At 40.2% G+C, this 13,990-nt stretch overlaps 1 protein-coding gene across 2 annotated transcripts in view; it reads left to right on the top strand.

Annotated features, from left to right (window-relative positions):
• The window catches only part of FHIP2A (FHF complex subunit HOOK interacting protein 2A), a 33,837-nt gene extending 28,361 nt beyond the window's left edge, over nucleotides 1–5,476 (top strand). For both annotated transcript variants that reach the window (XM_066323533.1, XM_066323532.1), the window contains 3 exons: nucleotides 321–461; nucleotides 1,229–1,332; nucleotides 1,422–5,476. In XM_066323533.1, the coding sequence (XP_066179630.1) occupies nucleotides 321–461; nucleotides 1,229–1,332; nucleotides 1,422–1,527 (351 nt within the window). In that variant the 3' untranslated portion in view covers nucleotides 1,528–5,476. The remainder of the gene's footprint in view (nucleotides 1–320; nucleotides 462–1,228; nucleotides 1,333–1,421) is intronic.
• The last annotated feature ends 8,514 nt before the right edge of the window (nucleotides 5,477–13,990 follow it).

Raw genomic sequence — 13,990 nt, 5'->3', positions numbered from 1 at the left:
TTTAATCTAGGCTGATTCCATGCTATTTCTTTAGCTGAAGAAATGTTTCACAGGAAGAGGGCTTGCCATGCAATAAACAAGTCTGCAAAAGCTTCCAGTGGTTGTAGCAGCAATACAGATAATAAATCTAATGCCCAACTGTCATATTCACAGCACTGCTGTTGTGAAAAGCAGAGGTTGGGCCTGTCTTCTAATCTAACTTTTTATCTTTATTTATTCATAACCCTGTGTATAAAGTTCTAGTAGTTAAATAAACATGAGGTGGATGAAAAGAAGCCAGCATGAAAATAACTAAGCACTGTGTTTCCCTCTTTTTGCAGCCCTATGATGTAAATTTACAAGTTACATCAGTGTTGTCCAAACTGTCCCTGTTTCCCCATCCTCATATACACGAATACCTTTTGGATCCTTACGTCAACCTCGCCTCTGGCTGCAAGTCTCTCTTCTCTGTGATTGTCAGGGTGAGTAAACACAGCAATAATGACACATGGCTGTATGGCAGTAATATATTTAATAACTTTGTCATTACTGGTAGTAGTTGCTGAGTAGTTTGAGTTGGTAAATGTTTGTCTTTGAAAGCTGATTTCAAATCAAGATTGAACCTAGATGGGTATCTCTGCTCATACTCTTTTATTTTTTTTTTTCGGATGAAGGCTGTTTTTGACAATTAAGTCCTGGATTTATCAAAAGTGCCCTTCTTCTCCAGTTCCATCTCTTCCTGCCAGACTTGCATCCTAGAAGTGCTGGCTGGGTGCCTGTCACGCTGCAGTGTCCTCAGTCAGAATCCCCCGCTCACCCCACGCACCAGCTGTTGCTAAGCTGGTCAGGAGCCTGTTGATGATGCTTGCCCAATAGTAACAGAGGGCTTGGCTCCCTTTCTCCCAGCAGCCCTCCCTGTTCCAAAATACAGCCTTCACTCTCTCCTCTTGTGCTTTCCCTAGGCCCAGGAATTCACTGGTTGATTGTCTGTGTCAACATTTAAAAAGAGAAGTTAATCATTGATATAATTAAAATAAGTAATGCCATTTGTGACAAGAGCAAGTAAGGCTTTTGTATTTCTTTATTTTCTGCACTCATTCACTCTCTTTTTGGGCAGAGCAGCCTCTCTGCAGGTTGTTCTGTGAGCCTGTGAGGATGCTGAAGTGGGCACTGGAGCTGCCATTGAACCTTGCTGTCAGGCACTCCACAGAGGTGGTAACTTTGTGTGTTGATGGCCTGGCCTTTACAGGTCGTCGGGGACCTCATGGTTAGAATCCAGCGCATCCCAGATTTCACTCCCAAACTTCTGCTGGTCAGAAAACGCCTGCTGGGCTTGGAGCCAGAAGGGCCCATGTGAGTAAACACATTGCACCTTCTCCGGGACGCGTGGCTGGGTTTGTGTGTGCCGGTCCTGATTCCCTGCGCTTTTCTTCCCGTCCCAGCATTGACCACATGACGTTACTAGAGGGCGTGATTGTGCTGGAGGAGTTCTGCAAGGAGCTGGCGGCCATCGCCTTTGTGAAGTACCACACCTCAGCCACGCCCTGAGCAGCCACCGGCAGCGCCCAGAGACGAGGTGGTGCCTCCTGGAAAAGTGCCACGGCACGTTTGGAAGACAAGTTCCTTTCACCACACGTTGAGATTGCAGATGGACTTGGAACATGAGCGAAGGCGTTTGGGGACAAACCAATACACAACATTTCTAGCCACTGTGTGAAGAGCTGCAAAAGCTGCGTGAAGAACTACAGACATCGGACCTTGATGACAATGTTGAGACTGTTTGGGCTCTTGTATGTCCTGGGGCTCACATGCACCAATTTGCTCTTTCTGACCATATTAGTTTTAAAAAAACCAAATTAATTTTATAACATTTTTATGTCTTTATTCTTTTTCTTTTCAGTCAGATAGATGAAAGAAAAACACACCTATAGTTGCAATGTATGTTATTAAAAATGAAGAAATTCAAAAAATCCACCAATCCATATACAATAGGATATGTTAATGAGGGATCATTTTGCTTTTGGTAGATCTTAAGTATAACTCTGAGCTTGATTCCTCAGTGGTTTACTCTAAGAAGTCTATCAGTCTAAAATCAATGCTAAAGAAATTAATCCTGATTCGGCATCATATGCATAGCAAATATATCTGAAGTGTACATGTTTGTAGCATGTTTGTATCTGTTGTTCCAAGTGACTGATCTCCAGGTCATCCATGTAGCTAGATTTGCTGGAGCTTTTTACATGGGAATTCTAGTTGTTTGACTCATGTCACCTTTACATTATAGGTTAATTATAGGTCATCAGTAGTTGTTGCTGAAACAGTATTTTTAATTTCTTTTAAATTGGTATTAGTCTGAATTGGTTTAAAAATCTTTTGTGCCTTGAAAATCGGCAGCATAAACATTCTGTTATTTTGAGAGACATTTTTATTGCTTACCTTACCATCACAGTGATGCCAACTCAGTTAAAGCATTGATAACTTATTTAGGACCAAAACTTGCACCTGCTTTTCACAGTGCTGGGATGCAGGAATGCCTCTCAGTGACTCCTTTTCTGTGTGAATGCCATCAGCCAGGGCAGGCACTGGCAGTGCCAGCAGAGGCCACCACAGGGTGCTTTGCTTCTGCCCTCCAGAGGGTCCTCACTGCCAGCACCCTGTGCACTGGCAGGTGGCTGTGCTGGACCCTGCAGTCACACCTGTCCTGCTCTCCACACTCGTGGGTAGGACCTCCTTCCCCTCCTTGGAACAAGGCCAGGTAGGGCTCAGCTCCTTCTGTGTACATTGTCTGTCCTCGTTTGTCTTTGCTGCCCCCCTGTTTGCTCAGCTAATGCCCATTTCAGATGTCATGGCTCATATGCAAACATGGACTAATTTATTCAGTCACTAGAATTCTTCTGGATTTACATGACTGTACTTAGAATCAGATTCTGCTCTCTATCCATGCCTTTGAGGTCTTGTTTTTTAATATTTATGGAAGCTGGATGTTAAGAGGCCTTTTGAGTTAGCAGGTTAATTAGAGCAGTGTCACAGTTAATGGGCTAAATTTATTCTTGTCACCAGTGAAGAGCATCCTGCTGTAAAAGCTTCCAGTACAGGTTCAGCTGGAGAAAGTAGTTCTGGAACTGGGGAAGCATTTTGGCATGTAAAACCTGTATTCAGTGACTCCCTGTACTTTTTTCTTTTTTGTAAAAAGTGTTGCATTTCTCTGGCAAACAAAAGCATGTTTTACTTCTTCACCTCTTGGGGTTTTTTTCTGCATTTAGCTCCAAATGTTTTCAGGTTCAAGTAGCATAGTAGGACAAAACCTGAACAAATTACACTTACTTCGTTTTTCTTCTTTAGGAACATACCTTAAATATAGTAAATCATTTTTAGTGACCTGCATTGTAGACAGTCCATATTAGGAGCTTCCTTAGTACGTGACACATAGTTTAGAACATGTTGATGTCTATGCAGAGTGATGCATAATACATACATTTGTTATTTATAAGGTCCCAATTCAGCAAAACAGTTAAACATAAGTTTAATTTCAAGTATTTTTTGCTTAAATAACAGTCTTTTATATGAACAAAGTTAAGCAGTTGAGCAGAAATGCTGATGCTTTACTGAATTTGGGTCTTCGTTGGTTTTGCTTGAACTTAATTACTTTTCCCTCAAATTATCTATTTTTTTTTAAAGCCTATGCTCCAGAATACTTCTAATGTCCCAATTTCAGTGGAAACTAGAAATGATAATACTGCTATAAATGAAAGTGAGCTAAATGTCAAACAAAACTTGCAAGAGCATTCTGAGTAATACAAGAATTGATAAAGCCATTCAAGAGTTGCCTGATTTCGAATGAAAGCATTAACATCACTTTAACATCACTTTGTTTTGCTGTTTTCACTGGCACCTGAACTCCTTACGCTGAAAGGCTGCAGCCTCTGTGGTGTTGTAATGCAAAACACAGCAGAGCTGCACACACAGCTCCTTAAGATTGTCCATGAGAAAAATAGGTAGATAGAACTCTTAAATTCAGGCTATAGTTGTTCAGTCTCCAGTGACATTGGTAATGTTTTCTTGCAAACCAAATGTTATTTAGTCAATAAATTTATAAGATATGGCTCCATCTTCACACAAGTGAAGCAATCCTTGAAGTTTCTTTAACCTAAACTCTTTTTGTTAGTGCTGCCTACAAACCCTTAATTACCATACCTGATGACAATGACCTTTATTTTTGTAAAAGTGATTTAATCTTTCTTAAGAGATGGAACTCATTTAATTATTTTTGTGGTGATATTTTTCATGCACTTTTTTTTAATGATTAGAAGTTAGTTCAGGTCCATGTTTTTCACCTTTTTGATCTATGCATGTCATTGAGGAGCCCATTTTGTTTCTCTGTATGTGTTTGTATGTGGTTATTTATTATCCAGAGAGGGCCACCCAAGAAAATACTTGGCCTGAAGAGTTCATGGTTTGTGCAGATCCTCCAGATGTCAGTGGGAAAGACGAGTGCTCATCACCTATGAGAATGGGGCCACTGGTATTAGATTGAAATCCTTGAGATGGGATAGTAGAATTATTTTTTATTTCAAAAAGCAGATCCAAACCACATTCTAATCCTGATGCACATGTGTGTAAATAGAAGCATTGTTTTACATTTTTTTTTTTGTTTATAATATGTATTTGATTTAGACTCTGATTTAGAACATTTTGTATTAAGCCATGTGCTAGCTCTGGTAGAACAAGTTTGTCCTTAGTTTCTCCTATAATATTCCTGGTATTCAGATTCTGTCTCTGTAATGTTCTTACTCTATATTTGTCTGTGCAATATAAAAGCTGTGACTTGATGCACAGCTTAAGTCTGGTTATACATCACCTATGTATATATATACATATATATATATATATATAAAAGGACCAGAATCCCAAGCTTGCTTACACTATGATTAGTGTAAAGATTGCCACACTTCATTTTACAGGGCACAAGTAATCATGGAATGGCTTTGTTAATGCATGGTAATTTCTACCTGCTGTGCAATCTCACAGGTGACATTTTATTAGTGCTCTTTGTCTTGCTAGACGAAATACTAACCTGAAGTACTTGATAAGATTAAAGGGTCCTGGAGTAGACTTGGGGCTACATGGAAAATCCATATCTGATATTGCATATCATACAGGGTTTTCAAACCATGTCCTCAATGCTTTCTGTGCCCTGTAAAATAGTGTAATTATATAAAATATATACTCCTTGTTTTGCCTCCTGCCTTGTTTACATTAAACAGAGGATATTCAGTAAAAATTTTCTATTAAACTTTGTGTAGGTCACTTACTAACAGTGTTGCCAAGGTTTCACAGATGTGGGAATTTCCAATGAGGAATTGTTGAAACAGCCACATTACCAGACATACAATATTAAGTTTTATGAAGGAGGTTGTGATAAAACTCAACTTTTTTGTGCTAAAAAATGCATGGAGGATTAAAAGGGATATTCTCAAAATAAATTAATTTCAGTGAAGCGACTGCTTCTATTATTACAGAATCCATAATAATTTCTGTATGGGTGACCTTGAGACAGAATATGTTTTAACATTTTACATCATGCCTTTGATCCTGAAGTCCTCATTTATTTTGAGTCTGTCACTACAGCATCTTCTGGGACAAACGTGTTTGCTGTACTGTGCTGTGCAGGGCTCACACTGAATCAGCGTGCTCTTGCCCAGGAAAATGGCAATCAGGAAATGGGCAGGATGGAGCCATCCTGGGCACAGATTAACATCTGCTCTTTCCTGGGAGCAATGATATCCTTCCAGAAAGACTGCAGCTGCTCAAGCCTTTGGTTTTCTATTGCATTTGAGTGCAGAGTGTGTCAGTCACAACATTGGTTTGTTGGAGATAAATGTCATGGGGGTGAGTGAGCATCATTTCTTCCCTCAGGGCCTTCGAGGAAGACTTTTATATACAGGGTTTTATATATGTTTTTCTATACTTTTAAATCGTGTTTGTTGTGTGGGTTTTCTATTTTTGGTTTCCTTCTAGTTTTCATCAGCCTTTTAAAAACCTTGTTGCTCTGTAGGATCCCCTCTGAGGGCTGCACTTGTATGTTAAGCTGTTCCTTCTCAGTATTTAACATCTGCAAGTGCTCTTACATCTCTAATAAGAACAGTGCTACAGCAAGATGATGCACTTGACAGCTTTCATTATAGCTCTCTGCATCTTTCTCCCATCCTCTTGTGTCTCAGAGATTGTCATCTCCCACCCCAGATCATTTATCTGCTGTGTCTGCATGAGGCATTCCAGAGATATAGGGAGACTTTGCTTTCTCAAGCAGTGAGGAAGTTGTATCAAAATGGAATGTTTTGCATCTTCTTATATTTTACTTTGATATTCTTGAAATGACTGAGTTATTGAAGCATGGTTATCTTATGGCACTTGCATTCTGATTTAAGATCTGGGGGCTCTACATCCTATTGGGGGAAAAAAAAAGAGTGCTATCAGTGTGTGGTCTCTACTTCATATTCATTAACTCATTGTCAGATTATCAGCCCGAGTTCTCAGTGTAGATACATGTAGCACAAGATCTACTGATTTTGTTAACCTTTAAATACCAGCAGAACTGGTGCTGTCAAAGCCTCAAGGCTTTTGCTGGTTTGGTATGTGATCCAATTGGATTAAAGTGGATTAATGCTCAGTGAAGCGAATCTGTCCCAGGTTGTGTGAACCCTTTCAGCCTAAACCATGTGTTCCTTGTGCATCCTTTATCAGCTGAGGCTCCCTTCAAACGGTGAGAGAAAGAACTGAAGAGCAATTCAGGAATCAAGTGAAGCATGTGGTGGATTAAAATTTTCAGGTGTCATAAGCTTCATGGAAATGCCAAAAAGAGAGTGTGAAATCTTAAATTTTACATGTTTTTGACTGGTTGCCTTTGGAATTAGATCTGTGCCTTTGGAGTCAGGTCTGTGAGGATAAAATTATGCATCTTGGAATGTGGTGTCTCACTGGGCTGCTTGGTTGCCCTTGCTAGGATGGCACATCCATTCTGAACTATGCTTCATTGAATTCCTGCTGGTTATTTCAATTAATGCTGCTGCTGGTAGAAAATCTGCCACGACAGTGCTGTGGAACTCACAACTTTGCCAGTGTCTTGGAACTTCGAAAAAAAAAAAAAAAAGTAGATACTTCTTGCTAGCTTTGCCTTTCTGCTCTACAGCATCATAACTCAACAGGGGTTTGTATGGTGCCCCCTTCCTCTGCTGAAATATTTTACAGGCTGCAAAATAAGGAAACACATGGAAGGGAGAACCCCGTTTCTGTGCTAGGGTGTAGGGACATATTCTCTTATCACCTCAGTTTTCAAGAAGTTGAAACTCATTTTCTAAAGTGAATTGTTCTCTTCTGAAAAGAGGGAGGGTATCTATCCTCCCCAGGGAGCCCTAGACAGTGAGGATAAACCTGCTTCAGTCATTTTCCCTGAGCATGGAAGAAATCTGCTATTTGTTTTGTATGTTTGAAGATGTGTAGTATCCGAATTCCAGTTTGGAGAGATGAAGTAGGTGAAAATGTTATATTTAATACATATAACAAGAGACAAGATACAGGAAGTTCTGTAGAAAATAGCAAAAGATCTTAATTTACAGAGGAAAGCAACAGAGGTAACTAAGTTTAGCATGGTTAAATTATGGCTTAGGGTTAGAGGAACATTAGTTCCCAATAAAAAGATTTGAAATACTTAAGCAGCAAGACTGAAAGAAGTTTGAAACCTTAATTTATGAGAATGCAATTAAGAATGAAGTGACATTGTTGAGGCAAACTGAAACTCCTTGTCAGTGAAAACTTCCTGACCTTGAATGTCACTAGGTGAGGAGTGGAAGGAGCCTGTAACCTCAAACTTTTGAAGCCAGTCTGGGCAAAACCCATGGAATGTTTCACGAAGGAACCAGCCTGTGTCGGTGAGGAGGTGAGGCAAACACTCAGTTACATCCTCAGACTCCCAGCTGATGGACCTTTCCAGCACGACTTGGGTTTGTTCTGCTGGAAAGCAGGGAGGTGAACTGAGCATCTCCTGTGAATGAGGGAAGCTGATGCAGCCTGAAGGAAGCAATTTTCAGCTTTCCTGACCCCACTGACTCACACAAGAGCCCCTCTGCAGATGCAGCACCCACTGCACACAGCGAGGCACGGCTTGATTAGCAGGGCAGGACCCCCCATGCTGGGCTGCCTTGGAGAGAAGCAACAAATTACCTGTTCTCTGCATCGTCATTATCCTTTACTTGAGAAACCCACGTCTACTTCCCTCATCTCCACATCCACAGGAAACACCTGTCAAGTTCATATTTCTTCATTTGGGTCATGAATTTTAATTCCGTAGCATTTTCCAAGACTCCTATTTTTACTGTTAGCAGGTTGTCCATCAACCCTGCACATTTCTTTTCAGCTTCCTGAAAGGGAAAAAAAATCTTTGTCTTGTTTATCCTGGCTTTTAGACTCGCATTCTCCTGCCTTGTTAATTCCATCCTTTCAAATCCCTGAAAACGTTTTTTGTCTTGTCCTTCACCTTGAGGATTCAGTAGTCAGCAGTTTGTGCAGCTCAGCAGGCAGGAGGGTTATGGACAGCATGGATAAAATCAGAGCTGTTTCTGCCCACCCAGGTCCAGCTGCAGGATCTGTACAGGAGGGAATCCCATCTGCGTAGAAAACGTGGAGTGGTCAGAGGGAAAACCTGGACACGCTGAAATCTGTGGAAATTTTGCTGTCAGGAAGAATGCACACGGTCTTCGCTCTGCTTTGCAAACTTGTCATGGCATTTCTGATAATGTTTTTTTCAGAAGGAAAAACAGATAAAAATTAAGAAAACAGTGGTTACTGAAGAAAACCGGATAGCCTGGACATGTTTAAAAGAAAGACACCGAAAGGAATGTCTTCTACTGAGCAGGCAGCAGTTCTGAGCTTCCCAACAGCCGTGGTTGGTGCCAGCTCCAGAGACAGGACCTGGATCAGCTCTGGCATGTGTGGGAAAACTTGTCTGGGACCAGGGGAAATACAACAGTTTGTAACCCTCAGAGGGCATTTTAAAGAGTTTCCACAGAAGTAAAGATAAACCAATGAGAGGAGAAACATATTTCATGGGTATTTATATAATATATATAATAGATGTAAAATATGTATTGGACCTATAATGTTTCTAATTGCTCAAAATTTTATTATTTTATGCTCCTTCTTTTTTTCAAACAACCAAACACAAATTACTAAGGAGTGCAGTCACCCCTTGCTTACATTGGTGAAAACTTAGCAGGATCATATGAGATACATACTTCAGCCAGTAATAACTGAAGTATTACCCTCTCAGAGCCATCCAGCAGAAGGCTGCTTTGCCTTCTGGTAAATAAGAACTTTCATTAACAGCTTAAAACTCTGCTGTTCCCTGACTTTTTGCCAAATTTAGTAAAAGTAGTAATACTAGCTAAATCATGCATAAAAATTGTGTGAGAAGTTTCATTTTACATATATATTTGTATAATGTCTGCTTCTGTGGAGCCATGATCTCAGCTTAGATCATTAAATAAGGAGTTGGTTTAATATCAGCCAATAAATCATAAATTACAATAAGCCTTGATGTTTCCAAGATGGCAAATATGCTTATCAGATCATAATTTTACATTCTAAAAGATCAAGAGTGAGCACAAACCCTATTTCCCCCTTTTATAATTAATTCCAAATGTCAATTTGATCTACTAATACAATTCTAATTGCCAAATTTCTAAAATAGGGTTGCCTTTTTGTTTCTAAATATCAACCAAACAGAATAATGAAAAAATAGATGCCTTGATGTGATTAAATGTGATCTGATTAACCAGTGGGACAGGCCCACGGCTTCCTCTCTCTTCAATTTATGTCTCTCAATTGAGATGCTGGCAAGGACTGTTCTGGCTGGTCTTGCCTAAGAGGGGAAAGCTGCAACATGAAAAGTTTCTACCTTTTACTTCTGGGTTGGAAAATAGAAGTACATTATGATGGATACTTTGAGATTATGGCATATATACATATACTGGAAACCATTATTTTTATATTTCATTCTATTCCAGGAAGAAGCAAAGGTGTGGGAACTGTAAATAATGCCATGCTAATAATCCCAGCCATCATCTGCAGCAGTTGATGCCATTTCAAGGCACATTTTACTCTTTAGCCCTGATCACTGTCTTGTGCTGCCAATTGTTTAGTTATTTTTAAGCACTTTGCTTACTAACCACGCACTGAGGTGATGCTGAGTATTCTGAGCAATTTTGTTGAGTTTGTGATTTTGAGTGGCAAATAGGTTTTTCTCTCCCTGTGACAGATGGATGACTTACTCTGTTAATAGAGGAAACTGCCACAGAGGAATTACATGTATAGGCTTCATTTACATTTTTGAAGTGCAAGCTATATAGGTGAAATTCATCGTTCCAACTCTTCAGTTATTAAACTGTTTAGTGGAAGGGGCTTGACTTCTTAGTCCTGACTCAGTTTTCTGCAGGGACTTTCTGTGGCCTGTGAACAATTACCAGGAGCCCCTAAGAAATTGCTCCAACATTGGCCTCAGTGTTTATGACTTCAGTGGAAAAGCGTGGACTCCAAGAGCAAGCTGACCCAAATGCCTGATAGAGAAGTTCTCCAGGTTGGAACTGAAATTTGATAATGAAAACTCGCACCGTAATGAGCCAAGGTCAGTATAATTGTGTAAGTCTACTATTTCAGCAGCTGAAGATTCCACCTGATTAACCTATTTATAGCATTGTATTAATTCAGTACCATTTATTCCAGATGCTCCATGGAATTTTATGAACAGCCAAGGAGGCACCAACCCTGAGTGCAGTATGGAATGAGCTGGCTTTCATTAAATTAACCCCTGGTATTCTGCTGATCCCCTACCTTGAGCAACGTGTTAACAGGGTCTGAGTTGGATGACAAATGAGAAACTTAAAAACAGCATAATAATGCTGCTGTGAATGCCTGTTGTATTGTATTGCCATCACTGGTAACAGGCCACAGGTTTAGTGCTGAATTTGCAAGGTATAAAATGGGTTAGCAAACATATAAATGAACCAGAATGTGTCTTAAACTGAGACAAAACCATCCCCATGAACATCACAGTCCTCCTGGGGAAAGGCTCCAGACACCAGTGCCCTTCAGCACCACCAAAAACATGACCACAGAGCCCTGAGGAGCTGGGAAAGGGACCACAACATCAGAAAATGGGGTAGAACATAGGAAGAGCACTTTTAACTCTTTTATTATTAGCATTGAAATTTTGAGCCTTGACATAGCTGCTTCTTTCTGTGATAATTACATCTGGGCTGATAGTGGCTCTTGGAACAGACTGCAAATATAGGAGGTAAGAGGATCAAACACACCAGGAAAAGTTTAGTTTCCTGCTGCCAGGGAGAAGACTGTGACAAAACAGAAACACTTCTATTTTCTGATGAAAAATGTCATCTGTTTTGTTGTTGGTTTTGATCCTGATACCCTCCGTGCTGTGGAAAAGCTGCTTGAGGGCTTTTCCTGCCTGAGAACAGTGACATTTGATCTGATATCTGTCTGGAGCCCAGACTGGGGATATGCATGAGGCTGCTGGTATTTACCAACATTTAAATTATGCTGTAGCTCCAACTGGAAGACTTTAGCTGAGTGCAGCTACACCATCCCTATTAAAGAAACAAGAGAACATCTAAGTCCTGTCTCCAACCATGCATTTCATAAGAAAAGCTTTTTCTTTGGTTTGAATATAAACATATCTACTCAAGTCATATTCTACTCTACTACTGCCTCCAGGTTTACCCAGAATAAAAAATTACTGCTGTGACAGTCAGTATGACCAGACTGCTAAAATAGAAACACAGAATTTCATTCACATGGTCATCATTATTTAATCCAGAAAATATTACAATTTCATTTCACCAGAACATATTTTTCTTTGGATTGGGTCCCAAATAATTTCATTCCCTGATTTTTGCATTGTTTCAGTGACACCACATTTATTTTAAGGGGGTCAGTGTGCACGTGAGAAACAAAGCCCTCATCAGTGGGTACCATTCTTAGTACCCATTTGTCTCTTGGTTCCCTGAATCACTGATGGGAAGCATTTCCAGGGAGCTGATAATCACGATTTAAACCATTATGTTTTCCACCGTTTATAAGCATGTCTGAGCCAGAAATCATTCTGTGGCTGTTGCTGCTGCATCCTTCAGGGACAAAATGTTCTAAAGAGCTAATGTTGCTCTTTCATTAAGAAACCTATTCAGAACCACAGAGAGTGATTTTGACAGTGCAATTGGTAGTTGCTCTAGGGCAGGAGCTTGACAGGAGTCCTATTTTAAGCTAAATGAATGTATTCTGTTTATTTAAAGAAGCAGAGTCAGTTATAGATTTTGCTATGCATGCACAAGTATACACCTGTGCATCTTGTGCACTCTGCCTCTCCAGATTGCACAGAATAATGCTGCCTTGATACATTAAAAAGAAATGTTTGCTTCTGGGGAGCCCTGGCATGAAGACTATGAAAGAAAAAGCAAAAAGCAAAAGGAAAAAAAAGGAAAAGAGAAAGGGGAAAAAAAAATAAATCAGAGAGATTCCTACAAACCCAAAATCAGTCATTTAACTATATCTCATGTTTTTGTAGCATTAACACATTTTGCTTTTTCATACAGAATCATTGAATCATTTTGGTTGTAAAGGATTTCTAAGATCATTGAGTCCAACCATTAATCATTAATATAAAGATAAGGAATATGACAACTGTCAAGGCCACCACTAAACCATGTCCCTCAGTGCCACATCTACACGTCTTTTAAATCCACCATCCAGGGGATGGCGACTCCAGCAGTTCCCTGGCAGCCTGTTCCAAAGCCTGAGCAGCCTTTCAGTGAAGAATTTTTTCCTGATATCCAATCTGAACCTCCCTTGGATGCAACTTGTTTCCATTGCCTCTTGTCACCTTGGAGAAAAGACCAACCCCAGCCGTGTTTGGTTGGGTCTAAGTGTGGGCTGAGAGGGAAGGGCATTTAGTGATCAAGAGAGATTGAGGTGAAGATTCACAGTGACAGAAGAGATTAAGTCCTTGCAAAGATGAGCAGGGGTGTAGCTTCACATCATGGTTTTTCTGGTGGCAAAGCTGGTTTTCAAAAGTTCATATCCTTAGCTGCTGGGCATTGTGTTATATAAACAACATTACACTGGTCATTGCATGACAGCCCAGAAAGTTCAGCCAGCACAGGCAAAGGTTATAAACTGCTGCAAAGGTGGAAACATGAACCAGGGTGGGAATGGGCAGCACATTTCCATTTGTCTCCACGGAGCAGAGCTGGAAAGAGCAGCAGTCTCTGAGAAGGAAGGGTGCTTATGTGGCTGAGCCATGTCTGGGGAGCTGGAGGAAGCTGGTTTCTGTTCCTGACCCTGCTGCATGACCCAACATCTCTGTTACTACAGCATGAGAGAAATATTACTGAAAGTATTTCCTCAGAGGAGTGTAGCTATGTCTCATTAATGCAAGTGTAATGGAAAGTGGTATGAGAACACAGCATTGTTATCAGTCCCTCTCATCTGTAAAAATGTCACTGCTCAGGTAATCGCAGACTTTTAGAATTAGATCTCCTGGCAGTGTTACCAAACACATGCTTGTGTCTTAGCAAAACGTTCTTTGTAAGGACTTTGGAGATCAAAGAAGTCTGGGCTTGATTGGAAACCAATTATCTATTGCTGTGTGGTCCTTTGAAAACTAACAGGATTTTTATTTCCTTTGCCCTTTGATCCCCAAAATGAGCAATATAAAGATAAGGAATATGAGAACAAAAGAGCAGATGCACCAAGCAAAGAATGGAAAGGGAAAGCAAGAATGTGCCTATAGGTTAGTTGGATAGAGTAAAAAAAAAAATTAGAAATCAGGTTTCTGGATCAGGAAATCCCAGCAAGCTACAGGTATGAGACATGTATCTTTCAGCTCAGTATGTCTGTAAGTCAGAAAAACACCCAAACAGGGCTGCAATATGGATTACCCATGGAT

This window comes from Sylvia atricapilla, chromosome 8 (assembly GCF_009819655.1).
Source record: "Sylvia atricapilla isolate bSylAtr1 chromosome 8, bSylAtr1.pri, whole genome shotgun sequence".
In the NCBI taxonomy this organism is placed as follows: Eukaryota; Metazoa; Chordata; class Aves; order Passeriformes; family Sylviidae; genus Sylvia; species Sylvia atricapilla.
This window is presented reverse-complemented; position numbering and strand designations above follow the sequence as displayed.